At 43.7% G+C, this 25,120-nt stretch overlaps 1 protein-coding gene across 1 annotated transcript in view; it reads left to right on the forward strand.

The window, feature by feature from the left end:
- The window catches only part of kank4 (KN motif and ankyrin repeat domains 4), a 68,808-nt gene extending 45,609 nt beyond the window's left edge, over positions 1-23,199 (forward strand). The window contains exons 2-10 of the mRNA XM_041936007.1: positions 2,942-3,015; positions 3,555-7,049; positions 10,463-10,556; positions 13,634-13,897; positions 15,378-15,462; positions 15,832-16,051; positions 16,141-16,283; positions 16,811-17,011; positions 19,542-23,199. Coding sequence (XP_041791941.1) covers positions 2,997-3,015; positions 3,555-7,049; positions 10,463-10,556; positions 13,634-13,897; positions 15,378-15,462; positions 15,832-16,051; positions 16,141-16,283; positions 16,811-17,011; positions 19,542-19,661 — 4,641 coding nt within the window. The 5' untranslated portion in view covers positions 2,942-2,996 and the 3' untranslated portion in view covers positions 19,662-23,199. The remainder of the gene's footprint in view (positions 1-2,941; positions 3,016-3,554; positions 7,050-10,462; positions 10,557-13,633; positions 13,898-15,377; positions 15,463-15,831; positions 16,052-16,140; positions 16,284-16,810; positions 17,012-19,541) is intronic.
- Positions 23,200-25,120: the final 1,921 nt, after the last annotated feature.

Consider the following 25,120-nt stretch of genomic DNA (forward strand, 5'->3'; position numbering starts at 1 on the left):
CGCTGACAGAGAGAGCTAAATTGGTACTGACACACGCAAACACGGTTTTGGACACACATACCCATGCCATCCGTTTAGCTTTGTGTAGCCTGTAGCAAATACTATCAATTTGGATTAGCAAAGCCTTTATGAGCTTTCAGCTCATAGCCATTATAAGTGTAATCCAGCGTGGATCATGCATCATCAGTGTCATCAGGGGCCTGCAATATTTAGCCACTAACCTAACCTGGATAATCTACTAGTTACCATGCTGCAGTAGCACTGTCTGCATATATAAACTCATGCATTCGCAGTGGATGTTTATAGACTGATGCTATGGCTCACCATTTATGGCAATCATCCATGTTACCCTGCTGAAGCTCTTTAAATACAACATGATTTTTCTGTTGCTCTGAGGCTTTCTCTAGCCACACAAGGATTACGAGTGACTTTAATTAAAAGAGGAAACCTTTACAACTGCACTGCGGGGAAGGTCAGGTAGACTCTTTCTCATTAGAGATATTCCTGGCAGTTCTGTCAAGTCACTTGTTACACAGTCTTTTCTCACAGCATCATCTCATCTGTCTCCTCTGTCCTCCTCATTTCTTTCTGTCGTTCTTGTCTTCTAAACTCAGGCTTTCGTTCTTCATCTTTCCTGTTGTATTCTCCACCCGATTGCTTCTCTTTCTTCTCTCCTCCTTCCTTTTTTAAAACCTTCCTTCTTTCTGTCCCTTATCCATTCTCTCCCACTCTACCTATGGTGCTCCATTTTGGTAATGATCTAATTAAGGAGGGTTTTGTTGCCTGCCCACCGTGTATAATTGCCAGTGGGGTCTGCCTGTACTTCACTCAGCAATTACGACGAGCGTTCTTCTGCTCCCATATCGGCTAATTAAGCCTTAAGGACAGTGAGCCGATCGGAGTCTCACTAAGCATCAGCGGAGTCAGGAATGCCTGTGCTCTCCTCACTCCTGGGACGCGCAGAAGTAGTGGATTGAAGAATGGTTGCCATGGTAGCAATCACATGGTGTCAGATCCGGTGCAGAAGCTGTCAGTCACTTGATCTGTGTGTCTCTCTCTCAATATGTGTGTGTGTGTGTGTGTGTGTGTGTGTGTGTGTGTGTGTGTGTGTGTGTTTATATTTGTTCATCTGTAACAGAGACAACAATTCTGCTGCAGGTCACCAATTCTTTTCATTGTTAAGGCTCTATCTTTGAATACGATGCCGTGGCCAAACAGAGCTTGTCACAGTTCCTGTTTGGGTCCCTGGGTGGACCAGCTGTCATTTTGATTGATTACGTTGCCAGCTCATGCAATGCTTGCCTTGCAATATGTCCCTACTCAGCACCGCAACGCACAACTTGGCCAGGGCTGTGCACTTACTCCAAACTACCGTTTGTCAGCTAAGCACTGTTCTTACAAGCACACAAACACATCTAAATATTCTGCAAAGGCCAACTGTTTTGTCAAGAGTGTTTATGCCTTAGACACAAACTTCATGTAGACAGTGTGGAGGTGCATGTTCTCTTTCTTTTGAGACATCAAAGCCATTTCAAATGGGAAAACTGCCTCTTTAGAGACAGTGTTCCCAAATTCCCACAAGACCTTTGTCTTCTTTGAGTGAAAGAATGATATCAAAATAGGAAAGGAAATTCCATATGACAGGAAACACCATTAAGGCCTGCACTGCATGATTAACTGTGTGCATTATAATATAGCATCAGTTACAACATCTGCAGTAACTTGTAACGCAGGGGCATGATAAAATTCAATGCCTGAAAACCTGGTGTAAAAAATCACAATATGAAGCATCTGTTCCAACACATATATTGCATACAGTGTGGTAAACCGCTCACCAAAAATAATGAAAATGTTAATTTACACCATTGAAACTGCCACACTTGAAGTTTGAATTCCAGTACTTATTAAACCACAGCTTCAGGCACGGTGTCTCCTACATAGCAGATATGTCCTCCACTGACACAAATTTGCATGGAAATTGCATGAATAATGTGTGCCTATTTGCTAAATAGCCTTAAAGTTGATATTTGGCTGCAAGGGCTTAAATGTTCATTTAATGGATTTGAACTGAGGAGCTCACTCAAATCTGGACGAATTGGCCGGGTTTTATTATTAGTACTGGATATTTAATTAGGAAGCTTTACATAAGCCCTTAAAAGTTTTGACTCCCCTTGCTGAATTGTTTTCCATCTCACTTACTTCCAGTCTTCAGTAAGCTCATTGTAAAAAAAGAAATGGGCAAGTGAGTCTGGTTTCTTGGCTTCTCCAACTGGAACAAATGATTCAAAGTGGCACCAAATGGAACATGTTCCCTTCTGTGGGACTGTCTTGGGTCGTGTTGACTTTAAGTGCCTTCTAAAGGTTGGAGTCAGCAAAGCAAATTAAATTAAGTTAATGGACACCCCTCATTGTGCTGTTAATATTCACTGCTGCTTGGTCTAACTTAATAACGCTGTCTTGAGTAGAGTAGCTGATACTGCACAGTAATTATGCACAGAATATTTACCATTTTATTACATTTAAAGTCTTATCTGAATAAATCCTAATAAATGAAGTGCCTTTCCCAACTTCAATACACATGTTACATGTTGGGTTCAATGAAATACTGTTTCAAATTGCTTAAGTTAGATTTGATATAAGTCAGCATATTTTCTACCATTATTTCCTGAGTATGGTCTTACATAACTCATTGAATATCTTATCTCTGAGAGGCAAATATTTTTTCTCCTGTTCTATGAGTCAGTGTCTTATTTCTCTACTGGATCAGTGAAAATATACAGTGAATCAGACACTGTTTTCCTTCTTTCGTGTGATTTCACAGATCTGTCATTCCCCTGTAAAAATTAGACACGGCAGAATGGACAGTTCAGTTCTGTTGAGACGATTCCGATGGATAACATTTCAGTTTCTCACTCAGCTCTCTCATTTCTGTTTCACCCAGGCTGCCAGCTCCAACTGTAGCAAACACAAGTCGATGACTGAGAACTCCGCCTCCCATGATGGACAAGAAAAGTGGTGAGTAACACTAAGCCTGCATTTAAACAAACAATCTCTTCACTTTTTGGGCCGCAAATGAGATTTTTCTACATCTGTAAGGTCAGTAAATAGCGATGTGCCATACAACCAGATCATTATGTAGCACAATATCTGTCAGAAAGGGTGAAATACTGAACTTTCTGTTCCTGCATGTGGCCAGAGGCAGCAAAGGGTTTATTTTCTTCAGGTGATAACAGCCCCTGTCTCATAAGTTGACACAGCATGAGCAGCATTTTGCATGCTGATTAGTTTGTTTTAGCGCAGTCACTGCATGATAATTACTTCCCAGTAAGTGATATGGTTTTACATAATGAAGCACCATGTGTGCAGCACAGTACAGCCTGTCTGTACAAGTGGGTGAAAAGGAATAATAATGCTGATGATAATCTGTAATTTGTGTCGTTTAGTCAAGCACTTGTAAATTTTAGTTGTATTATTTCAGCCATTGTTGTTGTCCTTATTATTTGTAGTAGTAGGAGAAGTATTGGCTGATTGGTTTTCCTGTTAATTCCTTACAGCCAACGGCTTTCAGACCAAGGCCAGTGAGGGCGGTGTTCAGAGGAAGCAGCTGCCCTACTCAGTGGAAACTCCCTATGGCTTCCACCTGGACCTGGACTTCCTCAAGTATGTTGATGATATTGAAAAAGGCAATACAATCAAAAGGGTCCACATTCAACGCAGGGTCAAGGGTCCACCTAAATTCAGCACTCTGCCCAGAAATTTCAGCCTTCCTGGGCATGGGGCCAGGCCTGTCCCTAAAGAAAAGGACTGCACATGGTCTGGGACCTCCACCCTGGGACCCAAGCCCAAATCACGAGTGACAGAAGTCCAACAGATCTTTGACTTCAGGGCAAGTGAAGGGGGACCTTCCAGCCAGAGCAGCAGGGGAGGAACCAGTCAGGGAACTGGCTACGCTTCAGCTAAGCCCCGAGATGAAGTAGGAGCTGGGGGTCGGGATGGTGAAGAGAAAACTGTGGGGATTCAAAGCCGGCCGAACCTGCTCCGAGCATCAAGCATGCCCATCACCCTACAGCAGCGGAAAGGTTCTGATTCAAACAGTCCAGACCGTATTGTGGGCACACCGGAGAGTGGGTCAACAGAGAACATGTTCCGTGCATCACCGGACATAACAGAGAGACGGTGTGTTCCCCAGGATCGGACGGGGCTTCACCAGCAGATCACAGTGGCACTAAAGCGGGTCAGAGAGCTGGAAGAGCAGGTCAAAACCATCCCAGAACTAAAGGCTCAGATCTGCTCACTAAGGGAGGAGAGGGAGCAACTACTGCTTCAACTCCAAGCCCAGGCCCAAGCCCAGGTTTCCACATCGTCCTCTACCATAGTACCAGGTTCTGATCCCGGGACACGCACTCAGCCACAGGGACTCAGACCTTCAGAGGGACTCAACTTAGCTCTGATGACTCAACCCACCGGAGGTTTAGAAGCTTCAGAGCATGTGCCAACACAGCTGGTAACAGGGCAAGAGAAACAAGATGTGACAGAGAAAAGTAGAGTGTTACTAAAAGAGAGGGAGATAAATCAGGAATCTGTCAAGGGTCCTTCAGCATATGGAGAAATGGGTGGGTTGTCAGAACAAGAGTCAGAGAGACAAATGCAGGCGTCAGAAAAAGCAGACAAACAAAAAGAGACAATAGAGAGCCCACTGGAGCAGGCGGTGCAAAAGCTATCACAGAACATTGCAGGACAAGAATTAACATCACTTATGGTGGCTATGAAAAATACAGAGGCTAGCAGTACTCAGGATGGTAATGCAGGGAAAATTGTGGACCCAGACAGTATGCAGAAGCTGCAGGAGAAGCTTATGACACTGGAGACTAAACTTACTCAAGCTAGCCACGAGCTGGACAGAACTAATCAGCTTTTGAAAGTACAATATGAGGAGAACAAGCAAAAAGAGGAGCGAATACTGCAGCTGAGTGAGGGGGTGAGAGTGGAGGTGTGCACAACAGAAGCACACAGCAGGCCCAGAAGAGAGAGTATTGACACAGGGACTGAGACGGAGAGAGTAGATTTTGCCAACCAGGAGACAGAGACAGAATTGCCAGGTACAATAGATCAGGGAACAGATACAGATAGAATCTGTATTGAAGTGTGTGTGCCCAAACCAAGGACTGGAAGCATAGATCAAGGAACAGAGACCAGTACAGCTGACACACATGAACAGGTGACGGAGATGGAGGCAGAGGTAGCTGCTGTGAGTCCGCCAAGACCCAGAGCCAACAGCATGGAACGAGGCACAGTAACTGAGAGGATCGCCACTCAGGATCAGATGACCGAGACGCCCGTGACGGAAAGGGTAAACCAAGTCACAGAAACAGAGGGAGAGACAGTGACAGACCATCCGCAGAGGCCGAGGGCCAGCAGCGTGGACCGGGGGACAGAGACAGAGAGAGTGGGCACTGTGGACAGGGTGACAGAGACGGAGGAAGCACAGAGGATGGACCAGCAGACCGAGACAGAGATGAACAGACGCCTGGATAACAATCCAGCCAGAGGTGCAGAAGCAGAGAGTCCAGTGAGAGAAGGTGCAGGTAGCGAAAGAGAAGAAGATGTAGATACTGTTGTCAGTGAAAGAGTGGAAGACAAGGAAGCAAGTCAAAGAGATGGTGGAGATGGTGAAAGTGTGGTCATGAAAGTTGTCACACAGAGTTCAGTTGCAGTTATAGAAAGCAGAGCTGAACAAGCTACAGTTTCAGATATTGTGAGCCAGGATGAAGGAGAAAAGACAGAATCTAAGACTGAAACAGTTACAGCAAAGAATGACTCAGACACAGGGGAGATTTTGCCCCCAAAGACTGAAGTAACAGAAATTGTTGAAATACAGCCGACTGCACCAGAGACTGTGGAGAAGGAACTAATGGAAGAAGGTGAGATTGTGAGTGCAACAATCAAAGAGACTGTGGTAACTGGCACGGTTGTAGTAACAGCAGAGACTACAGCTGTGAAGACGGTAGCCCCTGTACGACCCCAGAGAGGCCGAAAGCCCTCAGCAGAGCAGCCACAGCCGTCACCTCTTCAACTTCAGGCTGCACCTGTGCGGCCTCGTAGGGGATCCAGTGAGACTCAAGCCCAGCAGTCCCACCCTCAGGTGCAGGTACAAGGTCCACCTCAGCTCGAGGCCCAAAGCCCAACACAGCTCTCTGAACCACAGGTAAAACATCCTGCCCCATCCTTGTCTCAGGTTGAGGACCACACCCAAGCCAAGAGGCTTCCTGGAGAATCCAGTGAGAAAAAATCTGAAACACAACCTCCGACTGAGACTGAAGGCCTGTCTCCAGGCCCCAGTGAAGTCCAAACCAGACCCAATTCAATTCAAGCCCAGAATAAGTCTCAAACTCGGCGGGACTCCAAAGAGCTGAAAGCACCACAGAAGGGACCCAGTGTATCACAACCTTCTAGGCGTGGATCAGGAGAAGCCCAGGCCCGCACAACTCGCCAGGGGTCATGTGACACCCAGCCTCCGTCTCAGGGCTCACGCAGAAGTTCTAGTGAGACTCAACCCCCTCACAAAGATGACAGCAAGACGCAATCTCTGCGCAGAGGCTCCGGTGAAACAGCCCAGCGTCGTGGTTCAACTGAAGCCCAAGCCTCACGTCGGGACACTGGCGAGGCCCAGCCCACCCGCAGGGGCTCCAGCGAGTCACCGACATCGCCTGCGGCTTTAGGCCAAGTCGTAACCCGATTAACAGGGCTTCTGGGGGAGCAGTGGGCACAGCTGGGGAGCAGCTCTGGAACTCAACAGCCAGCCAGCCAGCAGGAGAGCCCGAGCACGCAGAAACAGACGGCAGGGAAAAAAGCAGAGGCAGGCAAAGGAGCGTCGGCCAAGCCTGCGGGGAAAGCCGTCCCTGCAGCAACAACCAGGAAACCAGCGGGGAAGCCCGGCCCTTCCAAAATGAGCTCTATTCAAAGTCAACTGGTCAGCTCCCTCAGCGTCCTCTCTGCCTTCTATTCACCAGCCCAGAAAGCTGCTGCTGCCAGCAAACAGCAAGAACAAGGTAGGCCTGTGGTTCAGGTAGAAGCCCCATGGCTTTTTACTGTATACACATTTATCACATGACTGCTTACTTATCTGTAATAGACTCAATGAGCTGAATCCATCCCACTCTCATATTCACTGAAATGATCCGCTCACAACTTGCCACTTAATTACAACACGTCCCTTCTGATCTCTGCCAAGAAGATTTATGATTAATGTGTACACGTACAACTCAGAAGCCTTAATATCATTAATTTCCCATCCTCACTCCCGTGAACAAGAAGGCCTACAGCAGCAGCCAAACATCACCAGAGTGCTTTGGCAGATCTCTGTGGTGTCGCGTTTGTGGAGCTTCGTGGTGGCTCAGGTAGAAAACATATCTGATGTAAGACACACACTATTACCATCAAACTGACAACAAGGTGGTGTATTTACAGCAAGCTGGTCTGCTTCTTTGTGACTGTAGTTTCCTTTCACTGTATCCTGAAACCACATTGTCCCTGTTTTATTATTTAGAAAGCCGCCACTGATGTGCTGTCAAATCATGTCTTCAGGCGCTTCTATCAATAGTACTGTATCAACACAAGGATTATTGTGCACCTGACTCATCACTTGACTTCCTTGGTCTTAATCTGTGTTTGTCTCTCACAGGCTTCAATGCTAAATATAACTGCACAGCCATTTCTATAATCTTTTGAATCCAAACTCCAGCGATACAAGTGTATCCTGAATGCTTGTTTGTTGTGTGCAGCAAAGCACAAAAAACACTGACCACTGTCACTGTGGCTGTTTGTAGTTGAAGTGAAAAAGTCAGGAATAAGGATTTCATTTCCCTCTTGAAATATGAGACCTGTCATTCAGACGCTTTGCCAGCAGTCTAACGACTCTGAGTTATATGGAGCTCATGATTTAGTGTCACATCTACCCGTTAATACTTTCCCACTTATTTTCAGTGGTCCACCTGGAAGAGGAATGACTTCTAGTTCCCACTGTAGTTATGTCAGCTATTAGCTATTAGTTTTCTACTTTGCTGTAGCGTCTTCTCTAGCTTCTCTAACATTGCAGAGGCCAAAGCTCTGTCTGTAATTGATCTTTTTTTTTAAATCAGTTTGCACAAGCTCTATTGTTTATGATACAGCCCTAAGATATACAAGTACAAGCCCTTTTGTATATTTAGACCAGCTCTGAATTACAGTAGCATTAATCTAACAAAAGTGATGTGAAGTAATAGCATTAAGCTGTGAAAGACCAGGAACCATATTATAATATTATACCTTTGGTCAGCTATGGACAAGACATACTGTGATTGAAAGATATGAAAAGAGACTATTGGCTCTTGCATACAATGAAAATGTATGGCATGGTTCAAACACACACACACACGCACGCACACACACACACACACACACTCACACACCAACCGGGAAGTGCACACACACACGCAAACACAAATCAAACAGGCCTGGGAGCTGAAGTACAGACTCACTCTGCTATCACACACATATTTTATGTTCAGGGTTCATTTTAAGTTCAGTGTTGGAACTACAGCAAAGAAGAGTGATTTTATGTGTTTTGTGTGTGTGTGTGTGTGTGTGTGTGTGTGTGTGTGTGTGTGCCTAAATATATACAGTATATGTGTTCTCTCAGGATTGTCAGCATTTGTTTGAGGTGGCTTTCTGCATCTTTGACATCTGAGATTCCCAGCCTGACTTCTTTAACCTCGAATTACAACAGATTGAAACATGAAACACTGCCATTGCTTTGAGATCTCTCACTCTCCCCGGTCATCAGAGACTCCAGTTGAGCTTTAGAGATTTGTGTGGATGAGTGAAATGAGTGTCTCTGGCACAGTGGGGGAAGGTTAAATCACACCATTGTTTTATTTATTAGAAGAGGTTGTATTGAAATGCCGAATTTGTCATAAACCCCCTCTCTCCCTCTGCTATCTCCTGAGAGATGCTGGATCTAAAAGCATTGTTCTTCTTGGATGGTGGTCACTGGGAGCTTTTCAGCTGGTGGTTTTTGGCTCAAAGCCACTTCCTTATGTCCTTGCATAAAACATTACAGAGCCTCTGCACCATGTCTGCTGTCAGGCACAACTAAGACAGCCACACCGGGCTCAGAGCCAAGGAGAGTCAGCAAAGGAGCCCATGCAGAATCAATTATAGGGCAGTTACATACAAAAGTAGGCCTGACAATGTCAAGGTTGTATGTTGTCATTAAGTCGTATCATCTTGACCCATGTATCTTGCTCTTGAACTACTTCGGGTGGTCCTGAACTATGTTTTTGTAGAACAAAATAAAAAAACAGCAGTAGTCAGTTGATTTGATCAAGTTTTTTTTTTCGTTTTTTTTGGTTCTTTAACCCAAATTTTGGTCTAATTGTCATCATGTCATACTTGCATAATCCCTAAACACTTAATGACCTCACATGAACAAGCTTTTGCCTGGCAGCACTATTAAGAAAAGTAATTTTTCTTGACGATGTGGTATTCACACATTGGTTTTATTGTTGTCTGTGTATGGAGTATATGCATGTGGCTCTAGTTCCCCCTTTCTCTGCCAACATAGGGATTCTTCACGACTTGATGAGCTATACTTGCTTGTAATTGCATCCAGAGGTTCTTCAGTATCATCCAGGCTCCAAGCGCTTTTTTAGAGATACACATACATTCACCAACAGGCACACAGAAACAAGCTTGCTTGTTGCTCTCGCACAAGGAAATCCAGCCAACATGTGCAAACCATATGTTTTCTCATGAGCTACTAATAGCAGTGTGAGGTATTGCTTTTTCTCAGCCTTTAGGCTTATAAGTTACTTTAACTATAGGCTCACTTGTTTTTATTGTTTTTTCCTGGATGCACATGGTGGAGAAAAATATGCTGCTTCTTCAGAAAGCTTTCATCCTTCTGTGCTTGAAACATAAAAGTTTCATTTGGATTTAAGGAAGTGTTATATATCACTCTCACAGGGATTTATAGTTGGATTTTTTGAATATTTTGCGTTCAGACAGTTAGTTCAGTGTTAGAGACAATACAGAATATGAATTTTCTTGCTTTGTGCACTGTAAATTGTATCAGTTAGCTTTACCTATTAAAAGCATGCAGACCGATTGACTTAAAAAAACTAAGTGATATTTAATAGGTATTGTTGTACTAACAAATCTTCATTTAGTGTCGTACACCTACACTTGAGTTTGCACTTGAACTTAATAAAAGCTGTATAGAGTGCTTGATGAGTTTCTTTAGATGTACGCTTGACTCAGTATAGATTACTCAGAATTGCTATTTCAAACAACTAAATCATTTCACACAAACAAAACACAGACACACACACAGTGAAATTCCACAAAGGCCTAATGATTTTTTCTCACCCTCCCTCTTCTGTTTCATCTCTCCCTCTCTCTCTCCCTCTGTCCTCCTCTTCACCAGGTCTCAAATCTATTATGAAGAAAAATGGTGCTGCTGACAAGCAGGGGAACAAGGGAGCCAAGAAAAACCTGAAGTTTGTTGGGGTGAATGGAGGGTAAAATCTTCTTTTTAATCAGCGTCCAAATACGTGATAAATATCCTTATGTGGGCTGAAGTGTGTTTTTTTTTTATTTGTGTCATCATGCATGTTTCGCTACTTTCTTATTTCTCACGGGAAATCAACCCATAAGCCATCCTTTGTGGACTGAATAACCAAAGAATAACCAAATGCAATATTATGTTATGTACATTATGTCAAATGTGGGTTACAGATCTTCAAATTTCAGAGTTGTCAGGTTTAATGAGTTACATTCAGCAAAAATGGCTCCAGTCAGATTATTCAGGAAACTGTGGTGACTCCAAGTAATCCTTAGAGGAAGAGTATGTCAAATCAGAATTTGGTCCTGTAGAAAGAGCAAAAATGCAAAAAATGAAAAGATAATACAGGAATATTTTGCACTTAATTTAAAAATAAAGTACAGCTGGCTAGATTATTTCCAAAGGGCTCAAATCTATCACCCATATTGGCCTCACTGATAGGATTTATCATCACAGAGAACTGTAGCCAGGTAAATATGTGTTCACCCCAACAATTTAGAAATCCAAGAGCGGCAGTGTGGAAATTTGCAATGTTCTCAATCCTAGTCCACCCTACCACCTGTCTCAAGAAAAGTAGTGCAAACCAGTTATAATGAACATCTGGATGATAGTCACAGATTTACATTGTTACTGTCCATTCAAAGTTCAAGATAGAAAATGAACTGTCTGTTTGTTAATGATGCAGCATGTTGCAGTTAGCTGAGTATGACAGCTTTCCCATTGTTCACCGAAGTCCGACCACAGTAACTGTGAACAAAGTCCAGCTGTGTCTCACACATCTGCTTCACGCTGTTAGTCATCGAGGCTCATTTGAAGACACGCTGCCCAGAGTTTGACATCACTGCGGTACGGGGTGCGATTGTGTGCGCATGTGGATGTGAGTTGTACATTATGTGATGTGTGTGCATATTTTTTATCAGTACTGATGATACCTCTTGTGCGGTTGTGCTTATGTCAGCATTTTCTGAATGTGGACGCAGTGTGTGACTGTGTCCTCGTAAAAGCTGATGAATTTTAAGTAAGCAGGTGGTCGTGGTCGGAAGAACTAAGGCAGGTAGATTTCTTTCGGGCTCGTCAGGTGATGCAACAATCAAAACATGAAGCATCTGTTCACATATGTAGAGATTGGTTAACCTTGTTGGGACCAGATTTTGTCCCCGGATGGGAAGTGGGTGCAGACAATGTTCACAACAGACCAGCTACAGAGCTACACACAACGCTTGACAGTGACCCACTTCTCTGTCAGCACACCAGCAGCTGAGACGTTTGTAGGCCGACTCTTCTCAGACAAGAAGCTTCATCTTAAAGTTCCAGGCATTGATTAAACCCTTAAAAACTCATCTCTGTCCATTAAAATTACATATGTAGGAGTTTTGTCCATGTAAAATATCCCTTCCTGCCTTACATTGACTTAGATGTAACTCTGCACCTTTGCCTTCGTGGTGTATGCACAGACCTAAGTAGCCCCCACCTCTGTCTCCACCCATCTCCACTGCTCACCTGCAGCTTCAACTCTGCGTCTGCCCTAACTTTTTTTCATCAAGACCCCCAAGCCATATAAAATGTCCTGTTAGCATTTAAAATAAATGATCATGTAACCTGACAGGCTAACATTGGCTAACATTATGTAGCACACTGCACATGTGTTTGGACACAGTCAAAGGATAAAACATGATGCTGACTGCTTATGTCAAATGGAAATACTACATTTGCCTCATATCAGTCAATAAGATAGTTGTAATTTTAGGTCTGTGCACACATCTAATGATACATTTGTTTCTTGTTTTCTCCCAGCAATATTTCCATTTCCTCAGTGGTATTACCTCCAGCATCTGAAGGAAATGGCTGCCATTAGCAGATTTGTTTTATTCCTGCGTTCCTGTTCTTACATTCCTGAGCCTCACTGTTTTATGACCTGCTTGCCTTTGCTATGTTTTGACAGAGCTGTGGTGAGGTCTGTTCCTTCCTCCCTGTTTTAAAATCATCTGAAAGCTTCACGGCCATTCTCCAGAACAAATATTGAATTATCGGTGGCACTGTCAGAATCTGCTCCTTCATGTGTGGGTTTTATAAGATAGGGACAGCATTAATAACTTATATAAGATGGTCCATATCTAGTCTGTCTCTTTTGAGTTTTTAACTCCTGTCCTGGACAATAGATATCTCTCTACACTAGTTATAATGAGACAAACATGTCAGACAACAATATTTTCTCTGACTATCTTTAGGCTTCTGCCCACACTGGGAAGTGGGCTGCTGTCTGTACTTCTTCCCTTTGAATGGTCTAACCTTTCTTTGCTCTCCCTTGAGCTCCTCTGGAATCCAGAGAATGCTGTGTGGCCCCTGAACGCCTCTTGTGGTGTGGTGTCTTACTGTGTGTGTGTGTGTGTGTGTGTGTGTGTTTGTCTACAAATAAGCATGAATCAGTGGCATTCAGTATGAGACTTATCTGATCATTGGCCTCACAGAGGTTCCTTCATTTTAACCCTTAATGATCTCTCTCACACACACCCCGATAGAAACCACCACAGCTCTAAATATATCATCAGCCTTTCCTCACTGAACAAGGTTGTGTTTCGTCCAAGGTTGCATGAGTGTGCAAACACACCTATGGATTTTCATGTGTATGTTTAACTGTGTGAAGGATGTTTTGGATATGCAGACCAAGGTTGTGGTAGACAAGTGTCTTTTTCACGTCACGCTTGAGGTGGAGAGGGGAGGACCTGCTGGTATTTATCTAGCCTTGACCTATGTTGACTTCACTGCTTTCATGCTCAGGTGTTTCATTGATGTGGCTGCTTCTGTATATGTTTAATTTCTGTACACATGATTACTTATAGTGTAGAAACATGAGTCAAAAGCCCACAAAGCCCTCAAAATGTTTCCTTTCTTGCATAGTTTACAGATGGATTTCTGTTGAGGTAAAGGCTGTCTCCTATATAGTCATTCAACGCAGGCTAGAGTACGCAAAATCTTTATTATACCCTTAAAAATGTATGAAAGTGTGCATATATCTACTTCTGTATCTTCCAGCTATGAGACGACATCCAGTGAAGAGTCCAGTGGAGACGAGAAGCCAAAGGCAGAGGTGGAGGTGGAGGAGGAGGACAGCTCAGAACCAGAGGTAGAGAAGGAGACCGAGCCGGAGGAGAAGCCTGAGGAGGGAGCAGAGGTCCAGCAGAAGGATGCGGAGGTCGCGGTTGAGGGAGGAGGTGCCGTGGCTGCAGAGAAGGAGGGTGAAAGAGGGCTGCTGGATCCAGAGGGCAGCCAGGGGCTCCTGGAGGAACAGGCTGAAGGGTGAGACAGATAGTAAAGCTTCATTTACAGTGGAGTGTTAGGGATTACACCACAGCTACAGATGCACATAGCCGCTGCAGGCTCTGATGTAATGGACTATGATTGGTCAGCAGGGACTGCTTTCTGTTGCTGGTAGCAAGAAAGCTCAGTCATCTTCTCTTTTTCAGCAACACACATCCAGCACGGCCGTCTGACCTCGATCCGCGCTCTCCATCACGGTGAATGAAAGAAAATAAACATGACATTTCTGTTCAGTAATAAAACAAGGTGGACCTTCCCACAGTAGCTCATATCATGAAGTGAGTGAAAGAATATAAACACAGTTAATGCAAGGAATATAATGAAAGCACAATCCAGCCGTATCACGTACATCACATCCATACAGACGACAGTGTGATGCCGGGAAAGCACAAGTGAGTGCCTTGTTTTGTGTCCAGCTGCAGCCCTTTGTCTGAGACAGGTGCTGAATGACACTTCAATATGCAGTGGGCCTCACACGCACACGCACACACACACACACACAATTAAGACACACTCATACCTACTGACACTCCTTACCTCTTAATATCTTGCAGACTTGCTGCCTCCCTCACACACCGTAACAACACTAAATGCACACCTGTTTCCACACACACCTTAATGTACAGTAAGCCTCACACAAGCACACCCAGCTCGCTCGTACACGCTTCAGCATAAGCTGCTCTCACTCTAACAGAAACGCCCTTCATCCCTCAAAGTGTCAGGGGTCTGGGACAGAATGCAAATAACCAGCCGTGTGATCCTCCCTGTCACTGACTGATCACTCGCCTCTCCCAGGTATGTGACAGGGCTGAGGACCCCCGGGGCCACACAGTAGATGGGGCCCCTGAGAGCAGACGGGACTTATATTAACTCATCACTCAGCACCTGCCTGATCATTCCTACGTGTGTGTGCTTGTACATATATGTGTGTTTTGTGGCTGTAGCGCAGTGTCATCCACTCAGGCTTCAGATGTGCATTGCAGTATGACTCTGCATGATGGATGAGCGGGATGAGCACTTATTGGATATTATCGGGCAGTGAATCAGTGTGAAGTGTCACCATGGAGATTTGCATGTGCTATCAATTTGTCAGACTGCTGACTGATGTGTGTGTGTGTGTGTGTGTGTGTGTGTTTGTGTGCGTGTATATGATGTAGAGGCCTGCAAGGCATCTTACCTTTTGTTTTCATCCCAGACAGAATTTACACAAGTCCCAAAGTCGCCGTCTCTTGGCCATATGTTGCGCAGACTTGATGGTATTTCCACAGTAAACCTGAAAAAAGCAGTAAAGACAACAACGGAAAGAGCAGATGTGAAGCGTGCTGGGTTCAATTTGGATGCTTTTAGTTGCTTCCGGATACTTCCGCTCTGCTCAAACGTTCTTGACTCAAAATATTTTGCGATTATCTAGAGTCAAAAAAAGCTGCTCCTCATTGTGTTGTCTGGTCTTTGTTCCCAGGGCGAAAGTTGACAAGAGTTTCATAGATGCTTGCCTCTATGTGAAAGACCGCATGGAAGAGGTTTCATCCCCAGATAAAGAAATGGTAAGAATTTCTTTTGGCTGTTGTTTTAATTCTTCTCAGCTGTGTAAAGTGATTGACTGCAAAGTTAATGTTCATGGTTGTCAATCTGTTCTCCCCACTGCATCAGCTATAGGCCTTTGTAGTGTGTCTGTCTTCTTTCTAATGCTGGAAAAGTGATGCTTCACCTTCCAAATTCAGTTTGTGAGACAGTGATAAAAACAGCTTCTGTTCAGGGAAAATGCTGCGAGTTCTTTCTTGATGTTCTGTTCTTCTAATGTGGAGCAACGTGGTTTTACAGTGCCGTTCCTGAAAGCTGCTCAACAGCCCAAACAGTAAAAAATGTGCTCGGAGAACACATTTCTGTCTTTTCTCTCCGTCCTCTCTCCTCAGCGTCAGGTGTTAGTGGTGCTCTACCAGGAGTGGTTCAGGGTCTCCAGTCAGAAAGACTCGCAGGCCGATACCGTCAGGTTATACCTGCGACAAGTGGGCTTGACCACACCCACTCTCCTGCCATATGTAGTGAACCTGACAGACGGCAATGGGAATATGGCCCTGCATTACAGCGTGTCGCATTCAAATTTCCCTGTGGTCAAACTGCTGCTGGATACTGGTGAGATGCAAACACACACACAGCTGAGTGCACAACACTGCACAAAAAGCTGTCTTTGCCCGAGTCAAACATCCTGTTTGTGTGTTCAGGTCTATGTGAGACAGACAATGTGAACAAGGCAGGCTATACTCCGGTGATGCTCGCTGCTCTGACGGCTGCTGAGAGCCCTGATGATCTGGAGGTGGCACAACAGCTGCTGAAACTGGGTGATGTCAATGCATGCTCCAGACAGGTAATATATAGGCCTGCACTGACACATTGCTTCCCCTGAGTTTACTGGCTCGAAGGGTTTGCTATGTTGTATGTTATTGTTGTAAAGGAAGTTGTATTTCAGACACATTTAACGAGTCCTCTGGAGAAATCAGGGCGCGTTAGCAACCACAAGTGGGTCACTTTACAGGAATGTATTATAATTTCCACTTTTCCTTCCTCAACAGCAAGGCCATCTATAGTGCAAACCAAATGAGATGTATACATGGGAAGGAAGAACATAATAGTCTAGAAAAGCATGCTAAAGCCATGGGAACCCTTAAATGTACCATTTGCATATTCTTGAATGCATTATCACAGATAATGACTTATCATCATGCAGACCTTTGGGACATATAGTCTGTATAGACATATAGTTTTTCTATATAGACATATAGTTTTTCCTCTATCCCTCTAACCCAGCACCCCCCTTCATTTATCTCTTTAACTCCTCTTCATATCTGCAGTCTCACTCTCTAATTCTAATTCTCTGTATTCGTCTTTCTCTAGGCCGGCCAGACGGCGCTCATGCTTGCGGTGAGCCACGGACGCGTTGCCATGGTGAAGCTGCTCCTGAGCTGCGGCACGGATGTAAATGCCCAGGACCGCGAGGGCTCCACGGCCCTGATGTGCGCCAGCGAACATGGACACACACACATCGTGCGTCTGCTGCTGGAAACAGGTCGCTGTGACCTCAGCCTCACGGATAAGGTACTGTTAAACTGTGACGCTGGCGTGAGGTGGGATGTCCCATCCAATCTGACATAGCATATTATTCAGCTTGTCAAAGCACCACTAGCTGCACACATATCTAAATAGTTAGTAGCTGTAGCCACAGAGCACAGTGAGCAGCAGTTAGCGGTACTCTGGTGATTTGGTGCCCCCTGTTTGTTTGGAATGACCTTTGACAGATGGACGGCTCTGAGGCTGCAAAATTCACCTGCAAATAAACCCAGACCAAATATGCTCACTGGCAGGCCTGTGTTTGAACACTACATATATAAAATATGGAGACAAAAAGGGATTTTAGGCAAAAACATGGACTCAGAATGGGTTCACCTCTAACCTTCACAGTAGCTAATTAATACACAGAGCAAGTGGCAAGAAGACACTGATCCGTGCTGAGGGGCAGCTCAAGGCAAAAAGCCTGAGACGTCCTGCCTGTGCTGTCTTTGGCTTTATTTGGACTGCCTTCATTCTGAAGGCAGGGATCACTGCTTCATTTCAACAGCTAGTTATTAGTTGCTGGTGCAGGCTCCCAGCGTCTGGCTCACACATGTTGAATGTCAGTAGATATTAGACTGCCCTCAGCGTCAGGTGCCCAGTAGCTGCTGCGTGGCACAAACTAATAGATTGATTGATTGTTGAACCTGATATATAATTGATTTCTCTAGACTGATGATGCCCGTCTGCAGTCTGAGGCGCCCAGTCAGAGAACGACCACGTCACGCTGGGGGCTTTGCTCTGCCAGTGTACTTACCCCTTGCAAACATGCTGTTATCACGGGCGCAACACTGCTTCCTCTACACCTGCATCCCGCTGTGGGGATTCACTCTAGCCCCTAAAGGCTGCAAGTATCGTCACTTCAACCGTCACTTCCAGCACTACTTTAACACTATAGCACTTCTACAGCACATCATCCTGCCCAGCCCCCCTGAGGGGATGAGACGTCAGAGGACGCCACTCTTCATGTGTTCGCAACAATTAGTCTATATCATGACAAGTCTTCAGAACAGCAGTTCAGTAGATTGTTTATCCTGGATTTTACGGCGACACGTGGATGACTGAGATGAATCTGCACAGGCGTACCCTCCAATCATCCTATAACTCAACCATGTGCCTGTGCTAGATCATTTGCTGTTTAACTCCCTGACAACGCATGAGAGCGCTATATATTTAGTGGTAGTCTGCGACAAACATTATCTCTAAACTGAGTAAATAAGCAGCTCTGGCAAGGAATTGTGAATTATGTGCGAGTTAGTAAAGCAGTTTGTTTAACAGATTTGTGAAATTTACATAAAATGTAACACAGAGTGTGTCACACTGTTCTGAGTCATCTGTGCTCCCATGAGACAAGAGGTCTCTCTCAGTATGCAGCCTTGTCTCTTCTACTATGCTGTGTCTAATATGTAGCCTTTGATTAGAAGAATAAACAGGAGACGCTAAGACATGCTGTGAGAGTGATGCAGGAAGTTACCAGCAGCATTACAGAGCACTGCCAGTTCAGTCAGCTGGGAACATTTACAACTATTGATGTGTCCAGCCCTTCTCAGCCTATATAGAGAGGGGCTTCCAGTGACCTCACAGGAGGCATGCTATCCACAGGGATGCAAATACAGAGCAGAATGGAGACTGACTTGTCCCATAAGTGATGAGTATGCTGGGTGTTACGAGAGACAGCTACAAAGATCTGAGCTGTTGACGAACACAGCAAAAATAAACCTGAGTGCATCACAAATATTGATGAATCTGTCAAGCTATTAGTGAGAGCAGTGACACCAAAATCATCCATCCGAGTTTAAAACTGAGCCATAGACAGATCTCCATAAAGCTTGTGCATAACAAAGCTGGGTGTTCATCTTATACTCTATATGAAAGGATAAAACAACTCGTGCAGGCACAACAAAATGTCTTTGTTGCTGGGTTGTGTTATATCACCTTGTGTTGGTCCATAAAAGGCATAAATAACATCTTTTCTGATTTATATTGGTGTTTTTTGGTTTTATGTTGCGCTGTTCATATTGTTGCTGGTAGATTTAAAATGTTGTGATATTAAAGTGTCAAACATTTCTTCCTGATGTTTATGTCTTGTATGCTTTGGAACATTTCCCCCATTTATCTCTCCCTTCAAAACCCCCCCAGATGTTTTATTTAACTTACTACAGCGTTCCTCTGATGTAAATCTGTGGATATTATTCTAATCTTTGTTGCACATTTTGTGATTTGGAATGTGATAATCTAATAATTGATTGATCCAATGATTTGGGAAATTATTAGATCAGATTTACAGAAAAGTGACAAAAATCTCAACTAGCATTTCACATTTAAGGAAGACTTATTGTCACATGCTGATCTCAGCTCTGCTAATGGTATTGGCAGTCTCAGTGCAGGTGCAGTGTATCCATATGTAATGTAATGTCCGGCTAGAGAGAGCAACACAACACTGCCACCGTCAGGATAACAACAGTCACTGCAACGTCTTTGATGTGAAGCTGTGACATTTTCTCTCTGTTTTCCCCAGAATGGACAGACAGCGCAGTCGGTGGCGGAGGGAGCCTCCCACCAAGACATAGTTGACCTTCTCAAGGCCCACGCTGAGAGCCGAGCCTCCGAGCCCTCGTCTACCACAGACCTCCTCTGAGCCAGGCCGACCCTGTTTACTTCTTAGAACCGCTCCAGCTAGCTGACCCCCAACCCTTCAATTTCCAAGACCCTCTGCCCACCAACAACGAGGGAAAAAGGTCGAATTAAGGACATGGTGACACCATACAAGACTCCGTATGAGCGGTGGAAAACGTGGCCATGCTCTGTTTACTGTGGAAATACAAATAAACCTCTAAGACTGGAGCGTCCAGCGATGTACACCCACATTTCTCTTCCACGTCTCTGCCAACATGCCCCTGTGGGAGTTTATGGATATGCTGCATCAACCACTCAGTGGACAGAAAACAAAGGGCGCCGCTCGGATTGATGATAAGACATTGCCATCGTGACAAACGTGACTGACAGGATTTTAATTGGGGGACAGGGTCAGAAAATCAAGAGGGATCAGGGTTGGACAGACTGGCTAGTGGATGAAGATACTCTGACAAACTGCTGCTTCTTATCATCAACTAGCTCGTCAAGCGAAATACTAAGCACATGATCTACCTTTCAAATTTACAATATTAAATATGACATAATTTCTATTTTTTCTTTTCTGACATTGACATCATTCTTTTCATATTTGGACATAAGCCATTATTGAGAACATAGTATATGTAGAATGTTATTCTAGCAGATTATTATCATATACAAACACAGAAACTGTATTTTCTACTGCACTTTTTTTTATTGTGTTTGTGTACAGTAAGTTATCATCTCTAATACTGATGCCCAGAAGAAAATATATCTCTAAAAGTGCAAATTAGCAAATTAAGTAAAGAAGAACTTCTGGTCAAATTTCCCATCATCTATTGGATATTGGACATCATTAAATGCATTATTTTTTGCCACAGTAATGATGTTTTTCACATACAAGACATGGGTGATCAGCAGATGTGGATGACTGAAGAAACTGGTGGATAAGTTGGAGCTGAAATGTTTCTGTTGGACACAAAAGAAATGATTTTTATAACCACAATATAACCAGGTGAAAGAAAGACAAAAGTCTTCTGATGAGAAGACTGTACTGTCCGGAAGGTGCTGCATGCCAATACACAGTTACTCCCCCTACTGGCTGTCTGATAGTACTAAACAACAGTATGTTGTAATACTGTGTGCTCTCACTGTTAACGTCTCTCTCTCCTTCTTCATGGTTCTCTCAGTTCAAATGTATGTCTAATGTATGTCTCGTTCGCCTGCTCGTCTCAGATCGAATCATGTATGCAGCTGCTACAAAATGCACAATGAATGTCAGGCTGGCTGTGATACATTCCAAGAAAAATGTAGCTAACTATACTGGCATGGATCCTGAGACTAACAGAGATATGGCAGACATAGGAATGAGTCTGGATATTTAATTACTAAGAAAATCTTGATTGCCAAGGTTGGCTCTGCCTGTCTTCAAGTTACTAACACTAGTTCACTTCGTTCCTGCCTCGAGACGTACATGTTTCAAAATGGTGAACTGACAAGATGTTAAAACCAAGAGCAAAGGGTTTTTAATGGCTTGCAATCCTAAAAGAAGCAATATCAATGAAAAACTACCTTTTCAATCAGAAACTAGGTAGGGAGAGGGGCTTTGGTCTAGCCTTAATCAGATCCTACATTTTAGAGGTGAGATGTGTTTCAGGGAGTGTGGTCTTTGTCTTCTGTTTTCCACAAACCTACACCCACATTCCTAAAGTTTCTGAAAACAGGAGTACTGATAAAATGTTTACAACCTAACAGCTCCCCTTCAGTGGCCCCTGCAGAAACCAGCAGTTACCAGTAAACAGGAGACAAAGGGATCAGTCATTTTACCTGGAAACAGGCATCTGGAGGAGTGTGTTCGCCCCCCTGCAGAGGGCTCATGGCTGCTGAACATTGTATTTTTTCATAAAGTTGACTTTAAAATCAAAGCTTTAAGGGGGCACTCCAGCCATTTAGTATTGGAACCTCCGTAAAGTTGAAGAACCCTCAAGAGATATTCAAAGGAATCATATATCCTGACTTTAACTCTAAAAACACTGGATACTCCAGTTCCCATAATGCAACCAGTGGCATCATTTTGCCTGCCAAATGTCAATGTCTTTCAAACTCCATACTTCTAACGCAGACTTTGTGTTATAAAGAAAGCTCCTCCAGAGAAAACATCGTACTGAGCGCTCCTCGTGACGAGCAGACTAACCTATATAAGGAGGTTTGGTGCAGTGCCTCTTATAACGGTGACTGGGGTTTGCTGGGGTTACTGTAGGTAGAATTTAAAGGGGAATACCACTCATTTTAACAACTGCCATGTCCGTGGTCTATGACGGTCCAGTCTGCACTGTAGCTAGAATCTGGTCCAAGACTTGTCAGCTCTGGAGAATCTTCAGCATTAGCTTCTTACTGACAAATCAAACATCTCAGCTCTTATTCTTCCTTTTGAAAAGCTGGATTCTGGATTTATTGACTGGCTTTAGTCATGGTTAGTCTATGTTGCCACAGTATGTAGAGCTGCAGTGTGATCTGACCACTGATCCTGCACCAGTACTCTCTCATTCCCAGACACTTTATTAATGTGGGTGCTAACACGGGACTATATAGATTGACATGAAGATTATACCTATTATATTAAAGTATGTTGATTATATAGTAGTATATACAGTGGCTGCATTTACTCAGCAACAATGGGAATTTTTCAACAGTGGCTCAGTAATCAGATCATCATTTGCTGAGTCACAAAGTAGCACAGATTTCTCAACGATGAGGCCGCTTTTACACAGGATCAGAAACTCTGAGCTCTGGCTTTGAGCAGCACATCTGATCATCATTGGTCGTCTGTATATTAAGGGACAAAAATTAGAGTGCGCGTAGCTTCCCTCGTTTCAGACGACTGATGGATGATCCGATCTGTGCTGCGTGAAACACTATCTGGTATATCTGGTCTTCCTTGCCTGTGTATTAAGTCTTAAAGTAAATCGCATCCATATGTTTAATCCAGTGTGACCCAGATGTAGTAAGGTTTCATAACTGGCTCAACACCAAAGAAGTGAAATCAGATCTGTTTCACATGGGGTTAAGTATATAGTTTTATCTGTTCCTGTTCCAGATATATGTACATACAGTATTGTGAAAAATATATAACAAGTATTGTCTGACAGTTTGCTCTAAAAATTATATTAAGTATTTATTCCAAATGCTATATTTTTTACCATATATAGTATACTTATGTATGCATGGACAAATATTCCAGTGATTCTGTTGAGGGGGCATTGGGGTGATTGGAAATTATGCTGTTCCCTGATGATGTGATTATCCAGCTTATCTTTGATAGGTTGGGTGGTGTAGTACATGTGTGATTTGACAAGGATGTGAAGTGTGTCATGTGCCCTTTAATACTATCTTTGACATTTGAGGGGGAAATATGAAGCAGATTTGGAACCGGCTTAAGCTACAAGGGCAACGTCTCCCTTGTTTGAAAACCTGATCTGATAATCAAAGTGTATGTACATGACATGAGTCAAATGTAAAAACATGTACCTCTCTGAAGTATTCCTTGTACTGTATATGTTACAAACCAGAGAACTACTTCTAAATGAATAAATATGAAGATTTAAATGCCCGTTTCATGTTGTTCTTGATCATTTCCAACAGAAAAAGCAGTTACTGCAAAGATAGGATGATGTCTGCAATGTTTATTTACGCCACCTGTCTGCAAAACAGGCTTTTATTTTCACAAAATGCTTTAATCTAAGTCTGTGGTGCACAGTAATTAGTATGTAGGTGTAATTCACGGAATATGCACAGAAGTCACTGATTTGACCTTTAAGCTAAGGTAAGCCACATGTCACATGGATACACAGTATTTCCTGTTAGGTACCTTAATGGCAGCCTGAGCAATAATTAGAAGCGAATCATGTGTTTTCATTGTCAGATGAGGTTAGATTCATTAAGATTAACATTTTCTTTACAATATCAACAACAATATACACACGTGATGCAGCTGCCACCCAGAACTTCTTGTTTCCAACAGATCTCTGTGGACACTGATGTGTGACGTGCCATGATGTGGTGTAATGAAAGAGAGTGACCAGCAGATGGTGGTATTACTGTGCGGTAAGAACACTAACTGAGGGAGCTTTAAACGCTCTTCCTCTATATATCTACAAATGCTAAGGGAACTGGCCTTGGTGAAGATTTCTTGAGGACGTTGCCTCTCTGACACAGATGGCTTCTGCGGTTCTGTCTGACTGGGGGTGAGAATGTTTTGATGACATGTGGGACGCTGAGCCACGTGGCAGTCAGGTGAGAGTCGTCAGGTCAAGGTGGGAATGAGCTCGACTTCTGGATGAAGCAAAAGTTGTGTTCGACTTTTTAATAAACAATGAGCTGGATTACTGAGGATCCTCTCAGACTGCACCTCACACAGGGAACTATTAACTGTTTCACAAACAGCAGCGGCATGCAGAGGTGGACTCATTTTGTAGCCTATATTGCACATCATGATGCTTTCTCCACTGGAAAGGCACCCCAGAGTCCGCTGCGTCGCAATATTTCTGAATGAATGGACAGTATGAGCGTGAACACAGCTTCAAGACATTAATCCTCTCTAAAATATTGCTCCACTTTCCGCTGTCTCAGCCAGCAAAATGGATGCTTGAGTGCCAATAATTAGATAACCTTGATCATTATGCCACGTTAGCTGCTAGATTTCCTTTGGGAGCACGTCTGTGTGGAAACACCTGCTTTCAATAGACTCTGCATGCTTTTTTCTCAAGTATTTACTTTGTTCTGGCAGTTGCCTGTGCATACTGAGGAGCCAGTGTTGCTCATTTTTACCTCCACCAAGGAGGTTATGTTTTCGGGTTGGTTTGTCTGTTCGTCAGCAGGATTACTGAATAGCTACTGATCTGATCTTGGCGGACAGTGTAGCATTGGCCAAGGAAAAAGCCATGCAAGATGCCTTAAAATCCAGTGGATGGGAGTAAAGTTTAGTCATGACAATAGCCAACCCTAACCCCTAACCCACATCACAATCACAGGTACCAGTAATCCTCTGAGGTTGCTGACACACGTAGTTTCTCAGGCTTCATGCAGAGAGCAGTCGTCATGGTGCATTCAGGGACAGCAGTGGGAGAACTGGTACAACTGTAACATGACCACAACTGCAACAAAGCTCTCAATCTAAGGCAATTTATTATTTTGTTACTCACATCCAAATGAAATCCGAATAGTTTGGGAAGTACATCTAGACATATTAAATGGCTGCATTTGCAGATTTGCTTATCATAGAAGAGCGGACAGTAAGCTATGGTGTAGGCCTGCAGTTTTAGTTTATCTAATTAATTAGAGCTGTCAGTTTGCCCTGTGGTTTGCTCAGTGAGCAGATGTGTCAGACTTTAAAGCAAAACAGGAGTTTAACTCCTGCTGATGAAGACCGTAGCTTTTTGCTCCTTTAAGTGACAGTTGTAGCTATGAAAGGAAATAAAGATCAAG

This window comes from Chelmon rostratus, chromosome 4 (assembly GCF_017976325.1).
Source record: "Chelmon rostratus isolate fCheRos1 chromosome 4, fCheRos1.pri, whole genome shotgun sequence".
Taxonomy (NCBI): domain Eukaryota; kingdom Metazoa; phylum Chordata; class Actinopteri; order Chaetodontiformes; family Chaetodontidae; genus Chelmon; species Chelmon rostratus.